General features: G+C 44.5%; 1 protein-coding gene across 1 annotated transcript; it reads left to right on the plus strand.

Moving 5' to 3' along the window:
* Positions 1-5,586: 5,586 nt before the first annotated feature.
* BMP10 (bone morphogenetic protein 10) lies at positions 5,587-10,471 on the plus strand. Its single transcript, XM_033159165.1, has 2 exons — positions 5,587-6,042; positions 9,158-10,471. The coding sequence occupies exons 1-2, from the start codon at positions 5,733-5,735 to the stop codon at positions 10,099-10,101; spliced, it is 1,254 nt and encodes a 417-aa protein (XP_033015056.1). The 5' UTR covers positions 5,587-5,732; the 3' UTR covers positions 10,102-10,471.
* Positions 10,472-11,240: the final 769 nt, after the last annotated feature.

An 11,240-nucleotide genomic window follows, 5' to 3' on the forward strand; every position in this document is an offset into this window, starting at 1 on the left:
AGAGCCAGCCTGGTAGCACAGTTGTCTCTGGCTGGCTTCAGGAGCTGCTCACTGTTGTGGCACCCGCCATTTTTCCTCGCCACAAGTCCCCAGATGATGTGCTGCACATTTCCCGGGGACAGATTTGCAAATCTGGGGACATTCCGGGGACAGAATTTGTCCGGGGAAAGATTTGCAAATCTAGGGACTGTCCCCAGAAACCGGGGACATCTGGTAACCCTAATTTATAACCCCCACACACACATCTTATTGGGTTGCCCCAGCCACTCTGGGCAGCTTCCAACATATATAAAAACATAATTAAACATTATTATTATTATTTTTAAAAACTTCCCTATGCAGGATTGCCTTCAGATGTGTCAGATAACTCCATACCCTCCAACATTTCTCCAATGAAAATAGGGACACCCTAAGAAAAAGGAGGACATTCCAGGGTCAAATCAGAAACCAGGACGCCTTCTCTAAATCAGGGACGTCCCTGGAAAACAGGGACACTTGGAGGGTCTGGAAAGAGAGAAAAGCTTGTATACACTTCCATTCTTCTCCTTCCCTTTCTCCCTTAGACAAAATAGCTCCAGAAGCCGTGACCTTTCCTTGTAGGGGAGTTGCTCCAGCCCCCCAATCACTCCGGTTGCCCTGCACTGCACCTTTAGAAAGGAACATATTGTTATCAGATTGGGGATGGGTTTTATGTTCTCTTGCATCCCTTCCAGCCCTGTGATGATATTATAGACATCAGATCAGACTCTGCAGGAGAGGAGCATTGCTAAATAAACAGCCAGGCCGGTTACCCGGTACTTTGTTAAGTAAATCAGTTAGGTCTGCTAAGTATCTGCTTTGTTGTGCAAACTTGGGCCAAAGTGGTACCATAGAAACATCCTTTGGCTGAAAATCACAGTATTTGGCTGAAAATCACAGTATGTTCTGGGAGCCCTGAAACCTCTCATTGCTCATTGGACTGGGGGTCCACTGAGTGACCATCTCACAGCTTAGCATACCTCACAGGGCTGTTGTGAGGATAAAACATGGAGGAGGGAGGGAGTGGGCCACCTGAAGCTCCTTGGTTGGGATATAAATTCAATTAACAACTCTGTGAGCGTCCTTGGGATTTGGTGCAAACAGATGAGTCCCAGGGATGCACCATGTGAAAACTGTGCTGTGGTTGCTCACTTATAGACAAATAAAAATGATGTCCATGCTTTGTGAAATTAATCTAGTCTGATTCCACCTTTGCTTGTAACAATGTTTAACCAGTAGTTCCCAAACTTTTGGGGGGTCTCATAAACTCATCCCCAGTGCCCCCTACCCTATAAAACACATTATTCAGAATCGCAATTTCCACAGCCCACTAAGGAAGAAAATAACACAATAAAATTCAGCAAAGGATATTGCATGAAAAATATTTTTGTGCCCTCTTACTAATGAAAGGGTGAAATAAATATATGCTTGAAATATTTATACACCACATGCACAAACCTTCACCTATCACAGATGTACAATAACTTGTTTATGTAAGAAAATCAATAGCTGTTGCCAATAATTGGCTATCTTGTGTCTTGTGACAACTCAGCATTGTATCTACAAACAAACGTGACCAAAGGGAATAGCTTTGCAAGGGAATAGATTTGCAAGTGTTAAGGGTTGCAAAACTTTAAATACCAGCAGGGTATCCACATGTTCCCTGGGGCAAGGCTGAAAGGTGGTGGATGGCAATATTGCCCCTTGCCAAGGGCACAAGGGAGCCAACGTACACCTCTGCATATGAAGCAAGGAAGGTGTTTCGCTCCAGGCTGTAGCCTGGTCTATGGAAAATAAGTTGGAAGGGCCCACTTCCAACTCCTCCATGCCAACCCCTCGCCTAGATCACCCCACCATCTCCCAAGGGGTGGTACCGCCCACTTTGGGAACCACTGATTTAACTTAAAGCAAAGATTCAATTTTTTCTAGCAGACAGCACCCTGCTCCTTAAATGTTGTGGGCATTGATAACCAGAGGGAGTTCGTTTCAAAGCTGAAAAGAAACCTGCCCTTTTTGAGCTGTGAGCATCCAGCGACAGAAAAGCAAACTCCATGGAGCAGAGCCTCCAGCCCTGCTGAGCAGTGGGGGGGGGAGAACCCCACATGCTTTTCTACAAACACATTCAGAAATTGCTCCTGGGAATTTTGACTCTCGAGGGTTCAGAGTTTCCCAGTGGAATTCTCATTAAGGATAAGAATGCAGGTCTCGAAATAGCAGCACAGCAGAGCGAGGCAGTCAACATTGGAAATTTGCGGAAAGATTTTGGGCAGTCGTCTTGCTTTTGTCAATGTCATGGAAGACACTCTTTTCAAGCTTATCTGACACCCAAACGAATACCAAACTTGCAACGAAATAAGGGGTTGACAAGGGAGAGAATTCAAAAAATGTCCAGCGAGAACTTTCCCCCTTCTGGAGGCAAGAGCCTCTTTGTTAGAGAGCCTTCCATTGACTTGAGGATCTTGCGATAATCTCAAAGGGAATTGAAGCTCCACTGGAGCCTTACATGTGTTCAGTGGTGGGCGATTAAGCAGTTCATTCCACAGGGCATTCAACACAGAGTTGCACCCAAAGTGAAATCAGAGGATTCGATGCATTCATGGATGATAAAGCTATTGATGGCTACTAGCCGTGATGGCTGTGTTCTGCCTCCACAGCTGGAGGTGGCAACGTTGTTGAATACCACTCCCTGGAGACCACGGAAGGGGGAAATACTTGCAGGCTTCCTATTGGGGCATCTGGTTGGCCGCTGTGAGAAGAGGATGGTTGACTAGATGGGCCATTGGCCTGATCCAGCAGGCCCTTCTTATGGTAGGATAAAGATGTGGATTCCAGAAATTTCAAGATAATTGGGCTAGATACAAAATATATGTTGAAAAGTATACTAAGGGAAGGATAGCCATGCCAGCTTTTCAATAGTCTTGGAGATGGAAAAGAAGGGACTGAAGTGAAATTGGGGCACTGGTTGACATGGTAGTGAAACAAAGAGCTATAGAAAGATATGGAGATATGTTGATACACGCTCATAAGTAAGAGTGAATTTTATGTTTGGGTCTGACAGGAAGTCGAAAGGCTTGAGCTTTTTTGTTGATACTGTTTTTCACTCTTAATTTCTGTATTTCCCCCCCCCTTTTTAGGTTGTTTTTGGGGGAGGGTGGGGGTGAGGGTATTTGATTGTGTTTCTATTTATTTATTTTTTCTCTTTTGTTTTGTGTATATATGGATTGATGAAATGATATGTTCGGTTAACATCATTCAAATTAATATAGATCTTCATGTAATAATTCAAAAAGGAATGGAACAATAACCAAACAAAATGATGACAATAACCGTTAATGGTTTCTTTTTGGTAAAGCTTTTATTATGATTTGCAGTTGTAACATCTATTGTATATCTTTGCTAAACAGTGTATAAATAAACTATTTTGTGAATATAAAAAAGGATAAAGATGTGGATTCATTTCTTGCTAATTCTCCTCCACAGCTATCTTTGTCTCTACCTGGTTCTCTCACGCACTCCGTGCGTAAACGGTAAGGTAGTTTAGGCCAAGAGGCAGTGACTGGCCCAAGGTCACCCCACAAGTTTCATGGGCACTTGTGGACTCAAACCGTGTCCTCGCAGGTCCTTGGCCAGTACCAGAACCACTACACCACACAGAACTCCATCTCTTTAGCATACTTTCCTGTGAGGTAGCCCGTCGTCCACAGTGACAACCACATCCCCACCTCAAGGAAGGTCAAGAATTTGGGAATGGCCTGTTTGTGGAAAGGAGATGAGAGAGCAGCCCTGAGGTGCAATGGAGAGGAAGCCACTCTTGAGAAACACAGAAGGGGAAATGTAATTATTCCAACACTTGCTCATCACACTTTCGAAATCATACTTCTTTATCTCCCCTCTCATGCCCAACAGTTACCTCATCCATTATCCCTCTCCTGTGGAAGAGGAATGGGGAGAACTTCCTGCGTTTCATGCATGTATTTTGGGGAGCTCCGTGCCATTTCTAGCTCAAAGAGCTAAGCAATGATGGGTCCAGCATCTGACACAGCCCATATATGGGAGTTATCATGTCCACCAGAGAAATCATGAATATGGACTCTTGCATCCTGCCAGTAGATGCAGAAAGGTCAGAATTCCCCACATTTTGGAAGAAGAAGCACAGGTTCCCCCCCCCCCAAAAAATTAAAGTCATGAGATTTATTTATTTATCAAGGTGGCTTACAACAAAAATACATAAAACCATACCGTGAAAACCGTATTAAATGATTGAAATCAAACATCAACTAACCATTGTGGAAAGATATCTTCTTAATTGCCTGCATAGGCCTGGTGGGATACAAAAAAACAAAAATAAATTTAAAAAACCAGCAGGCATTTAAAAGTTAAAACAGAAGGCGCCTGCTGAATCTCTAGTGGCAGAGCGTTCCACAGGATCAGGCCGATGACATTGGAGGCTCAGTTTCTTGTTGTTGTCAAATGAGCCTTGCCAACCTGGGAAATGACCAACGATGTTCCTGCAAATGATCTCAGTAGCTGAGCTGAGATAGAAGGGTTCAGGTGATCCCTGAGATAGCTTGGACCTCAGTTGTTCAGAGCTTTGTAAATTAATACTCCTCACTTCCCCAAAATATTTATTATTTCTAGCCATCTCAAGAGCTTTGAGAGTTACTTTGCTGGATGTGCCTCCTGACTGGAAGGTGAGCTCAGTGAAGGGACTCATGCAGTGACACAACAGGCTCCCCCCAAGGGAGGAATAATTTCATCTTTGCACCAATCACATGCAATATGGAGTTGGTGCAGGATTGCTAGACAATCAATATGATGTTGCCATTACATTCGACACTGGTTTAAGAAGGACATTTACAAGCTGGAAGGTGTGCATAGGAGGGTGACCAAGATGATCAAGGGCCTGGAAACCAAGCCATATGAAGAATGGTTGAGGGATCTGGGGATGTGTAGCTTGGAGAAGAGGAGACGGAGAGGAGATATGATAGCCATCTTCAAATATCTGATCCAGCGGGCTCTTCTCGTGTCCATATGCTCCTTGCGCATTGAAACAGTCTTCCAAACCATCATTTGCCCTAAGCTTTTACTTCCAACTCCTGAGCGTTTTTCGGTCTCCCCTTGGAGCAAACGTTTTCTTGCCGCTTTTCAGAGGTCTACTGACTGGACTGGCAGAAACTTGGTTATAGCATGGCACCATGGATACTCCTATGCCATGCGCATGTTTAGCTGAAATAGCAACAAAGCAAAGAGACTTGGTTTCAAAATGGTCAGCTGGGTCCAAAGACGTTAGCAGCGGGAAGGGGCGGAGGGGGGAGTCAGGTCCCATGCAGGAAAAAAAAAGCAAGGGGGAATTGCACTATTATTTCATAGCATCCCAATGTGGAATGTTTACAAAATGCTCATTAAGAGGAAGGAGGATTGTGAGATAGCAACCGAAATCTGGTGAACAAGCTTACACTGGAGGAGATAAGAGAGTGAAGGGCTTCTATAGGAGGCACCGCCAGCTCTATCCAATTACTGGGACCTGGATGGGGGGGGTGTGTGGAAACAAGAGCCAGGGAGAGAAAGAGGGAGAGAGCTGGATCACAAGTTTCAACTTCCAAACTTGTCAACCGTCAGTGACACAAGACGTCGATACCCATTTGCAGCGGGATAAAATAGGCGGCACCAGAGCAACGCTTTTGTTGAGTCCTGTGGCCAGCTAGAACGAGGCCATGGAACCGGCAGGCTTTCAGCTGTGGGCAGCTGTCTCCATTCTGGTGCACCTTGCAAACGGTAGTCCCATCATGAGCCTAGACATGCCTCTCCTGGAGGAAGACAGGCCGTTCTTTGATGAACAGGATGCCTTACTTCAGACTTTGCAGAACGAGTTGCTGAAGGCGCTCAACATCTCCGACATCCCCCTGCAAGAGACGGCAGCCAAGGTGGACCCTCCGGAATACATGCTAGAGCTCTTTAACAGGTTTGCCACTGATAAGACCTCCATGCCATCAGCCAACATCATCAGAAGCTTCAAAAATGAAGGTAAGGTCTCTTAAACAAGCCTGTTAGGTGTTGCAGTTAGGAGCCAGAGGGGAAGTACGGTGGGTGATTTATTAGCAAAGTGACCCAGCTAAGCAAGTGTCAAGCTGGTTGACCTGCTGCTTGGTGGACCACACACCTTATCTGCCCACCTGTTTGACAAATGGAATGCAAGTCATTTGAACCATTTGCTAGATTTTCAAGTGCATGGCACACTTGGTTTTTAAATATCTATCAGGGGTGCTTTTTGAAAAGGTGACTACTAATTTTGAGATCTAAATTGAGAATCTCCTCCCAGTGCCCAAGTCTTACTTAAAATGCTCCTCTGAAGATAGTCATGGTTGCCTTCTTTGGTAGCTAAGTGGTTTTTTAGTGTCAGCTCATCTTTTTCACATGCAGAAGGACCTAGGTTTAAACCCCAGAGACCCCCAGGATCTCTTGGGCAGGGCTGGGAATATTCCCTGGCTGAAACTTTGGATTGTTGACAATACCGAGCAAGATGGACCAACAGCTTCCTATGTTCCTAGAAGTAAGCACAACAGAGGTTATCTGCTTGGCATTTCCTCTGCATGAGCCCCATTGAAATCAATGGGAGCTGTTGTGCAAACACACTACTGCGGTCCCACTCAGCTCCCACTGATTTCAATGGATATTGTGCCAGAGAACTTTCAGGGGGGTTGTATATGTTGTTTGTATACTGCTTTTGATAATAAAATTAATTGCTATGCTCATTTTCTATATAAATATATTTAACACAATATATTAGTGGCACATGAGCTACACGCCGTTGGTATTTACATGGGTAACTTGGTCATCAGAGATGTGCACTCCAGATGTTGTTGGACAACTGAATCCCTGATCGTTGACTGTGCTGAGTGAAGCTTATGGAAGTGGCAGCCGCCAACATCTGGAGGGCTGGATGAGTAGGACTATCCATTCAAAGGGAAACTCTGCTTCCTCCTAGATACTCAGTTTCTCACCCCCAAAAATTGATGCAATAAAAACATTTCCTTCTACCTAGAAGATTTCCCCAAAACTCTAAAGAATCAGTGAGATCAGAAGCAAATTCTATTGGATTTGACAGAGCTTACTCCCAAATAAATGGGCAGGGTTGCAGCCTTCAACCAACTAAAAATATGTGGGGCTTTTGCAAGTTTTCAGATTCTGTATGAAAGCAAAAGATGTTCGATGTCCACATAGCTCTCGCGCTTCTCAATAACAATCATACTTTTTGGAGAGTGTCATGCTTTTCCTTTCTGTTTTCATAACCAGCATCTTACAAACTGAGATTCTGGAAATGTAGACACAATGGCACTTGCGGAGATCCTTCCGTTTCCTTTGAATCGTGTTCTGGAATATTGTTCCCATGAATGCAGCTTAGACACTGGCAATCCTGTTGTCAGCTATGGGGAAGGATTCAGGATGAACCAAAATTCTCCATTTAGAAATTCTGAAGTCTATGGAACCCAAACCCAGCAGTCTGCTTTAATCGATATGTGGGGGAGGGTGAATGCAGATAGGGACATTATTTCCTTTTAAAACAGCTTGGTGTTGGTGTGAAACATTCCCTGCATAAATCGGTCTCATAGCCTGCCTGCAAAGTGCGACTTTTTCCTTTACAAATCTCTAAGACTGCATGAATCAGCCTGGTGGACCTGATCACAAAAGCCATACTAAGGAATGCATTCTTAAAACGAGATGGGTGTATCTCACTTTCATGATGTGCTTCTGATTTGGACAAGCAGCATTTTGCCAATAATGCTTACTAAGATCATTTTAACATTCCAATCTGAAAGTCACTTAAGCCAAAGGGCTAATTTAGTCATGGATCACGGTTGACTTGCTTTACGCTCTCACGCTCCATCTCAACTAACCTGCAAATCACAGCACCGCTGACTGTTCATTTCCATACGCAGCAGCATACTGTAATGGAGTAGTGGAAAAGAGGGAGGAGCCTAGCAGAACTTTCATAGAGAAGAGTCCACTTCAGCAGCTGTGTCTAATGAGTCCAGTCCATATAAGCCGAGGCCATCATGGATCTGTGAGGCTTGAAGGCATACAGGACTCTTTCTTCTTTTCACTGCAATAGACTAACACTAGCACCCTCTCCTGACATCAATCAAAAGAGATTACTAATGCACTCATCATGCACATATTAAAGCCCAGACCGTCTTCAAGTAAACTCCGGTGGATTTTAAATGCACATTTCTCAACTTTAGAGCTGTCCAAATGACCTTCACCAGCAAGCAAACCCTCGCAGTGACTATAGCAAATGCAAGGAAGTGCTCTGTCCTGTGGGCCTCATCAGGCCTGCCAAATTTTATTTTGCTTTCCTGGATTTCAGAATTTCACCAGGTGCATATTTCCTACCTCTTTCTTGTAAGAGCCTCCTGTAGAAGCTCTCCAAACAATTCTGGCTACATCTGACGATATGTGAGACAGAAATGTATAAAGATTTCCCCTTCCTCTAGTTTTGCGTTTGCCTTATCTCACTTCTCCTTTGACCGCCAAGAAAAGCGCAAGAAATGGCCCACTCTCTGGCTGCCACAGTCAATCAGATTAAGCTCAGCATTAAATTTCCATGGGGGTCTTTTAGAAAAGATCCCCTGAACTCTCCCAAAACTACAATATTCAGGATTCTTGGGTCAGAGTCAATCTGGAGTCAATCTGGTTGCGTAGAAGTCCCCTCTAGCCCTCTGGTTCACAAAGTAGGTGGTTCCACCTCCTGGGGGTGGGACAGGCAGTGGGATACCTGGGGGAAGGGGTACTAGTAGGCAGACGATCAGACTTTGGAAAGCTAGAATCACTGGATCAAGGTCATCCATTTTGTTGAATTAATTAAACTAAATCATTTTAATTGGATTTTGAATAAATGTGCAATTAACTGTTATTGCTTTGAATTTTATTCTATTGTTATCTTCAGTAGGTCATGCACATTGCTATTCTGAATAATGCTTTTTAGAGGGTGAGGCAGGGGGCACTAGGGATGAGTTTGTGGAACCAAGGGGACAAGGCCCTGAAAAGGTTTGGGACCCACTGCTAGGCATAGACACCCTTTCATTGGTGAGCATGGCCATATAGGGAAGAAGGGTAACATTTGTTTGCTTTTAATTTTCAGAGCAGATTCTGCAGCCCATCCACTTCAATGGAATACGGAGGTACCCTCTTCTCTTCAACGTCTCCATTCCACATCATGAGAAAATAACAATGGCGGAATTGAGGCTCTACACTCTGGTTCAGGAGGACAGGATGCTCTACAATGGCCTCAGCAGGAAAGTCACCATCCTGGAAGTACTCGAGAATGACCGTGGAAGAGGGAAGGAGGAAGAGGAGGAGAGGAAAATGAAAGTACTGGCATCCCGGCACATTTACAGCACTGACAATGAATGGAAAACGTTTGAGGTCACGGAGGCCATCAGGAGGTGGCATCACTCAGACTCCACCACTCATCAGCTGGAGGTGCAGATTGAGAGCCGAGGGGGAGAGGAGGCCGTCGGAGGAGGGAAAGGAGATATAGACATTGATTCAGAGACCAAACATGAGCCTTTACTCATTGTGTTTTCAGACGACCGAAGCCATGCCAAGAAAGAGGAGAAGCACGAACTGAATGAGATAATCGAGCACGAGCAAGATTTGCAGGACCTGGACATGAATGGTTTCCATACCAGCCCTAGAAAGGAGAAGCTTCTGCAGATCAGATCCAACATAATCTACGACTCCACATCCCGGATAAGGAGGAACGCCAAGGGGAGCAGCTGCAAAAAGACTTCGCTCTATGTGGATTTCAAGGAGATTGGCTGGGATTCCTGGATCATCGCACCTCCAGGCTATGATGCCTCTCAGTGTAGGGGAGCCTGTTCCTTCCCTTTGGACGATCACCTCACGACCACTCATGCCAAGGCCCGGACTTTGATTCACTTGAATGACCCCCAGAAAGCTTCTCCAGCTTGTTGTGTACCTACCAAGCTGGATCCCATCTCCTTACTCTTCTTGGATAACGGGGTCGTCACCTACAAGCTCAACTACGAAGGCATGGCTGTCTCAGAGTGCGGGTGCCGATAGTAGAAGGATGCCCCACCCACCCACAGGGCTTTGGGTCCTCCTCAGATTATTTAATTGTTTCATCTGTATATTTGTACAGTTTTGATTTGTACAGACTTAATAAGCTTATTTAATGAGGCATGTACAGATAATTTGAGGCAAAGGAAATGGGCAACAGATTAGAGGGGGTGTGTTTTATTTTTCGCTTTCACGGTTGGCTTGGAGAAAGCAGGAGTCAGTTTACACAATCAGCAGAATCCAGTGTTAATTCTCTCCCCTCATCCCAGATACCACTTCAGACTGCCCATGGTTCAATTCTCCCCCACAAAATAAAATGCCTCACAGTCATTTCTGCTGACTGTGTGAACTAACCCCACGAAATCTGGCCACCGAGAACCATTTCAATTCCCCACCTTTTGTGTCCAAACCAGGATTTGCGGTATACTGTACACATGAAGGATGTTATTTTTTAAATATATTTCTGAGAACGGACTCAATCAATCGGATGGTTATGTGATGCATTCAGAAGAAATTAAAATTGCTGGACACAGTATCGGCAACGTTGATGTGCACAGATCTAGCCCCCACCCCCATGTCACTAGAAATTGCCTCAGATAACAAATTGTGCAGCACTACTAAGGCTTTGGGCCTACTCCACCAGAGGGAAGGTTGCTCCGGAGCCATGACTCGTGGGTGGTAAAGGAGGGTTGGGGTTTGTGCAGCTCCAGTAGTCACAGACAATGAGGTAATTCTGATATAGGTGGGTAGCCGTGTTGGTCTGCCATAGTCAAAACAAAATTTTTTTAAAAAAATCTTTCCAGTGTGCATGCACACGAAAGCTCATACCAAGACAAACTTAGTTGGTCTCTAATGTGCTACTGGAAAGAATTTTTTATTTATTTTGTAATTCTGATATGATTGACATGTAGCGATGATACAATGACCAAAGGCCCCTTTTCTGCACAACTTTGTTTAACCTAGTTTTTAATCATTTAAAAGCAGAACAGAACTTCAAGTAAGCATATACATAAGAGAGTCCAGGTACAGATTATAGAATACATGGGACAACCCTACTCAACTTTTGAAAGGTGCAAAACTTCACTACCCTCTCCTTTGAAAGATCATTGTGCATAACCAGTTTGGTGGGGGCTTATCCTAAG

Source organism: Lacerta agilis, chromosome 8 (assembly GCF_009819535.1).
Source record: "Lacerta agilis isolate rLacAgi1 chromosome 8, rLacAgi1.pri, whole genome shotgun sequence".
Lineage (NCBI taxonomy): Eukaryota > Metazoa > Chordata > Lepidosauria > Squamata > Lacertidae > Lacerta > Lacerta agilis.

Coding starts and splice junctions, on each gene's coding strand:
- BMP10 (XM_033159165.1), top strand. CDS start 5,733: ATGGAACCGGCAGGCTTTCAGCTGTGGGCAGCTGTCTCCATTCTGGTG. Junction 6,043..9,157: donor CAGAAGCTTCAAAAATGAAG/GTAAGGTCTCTT, acceptor TTTAATTTTCAG/AGCAGATTCTGCAGCCCATC.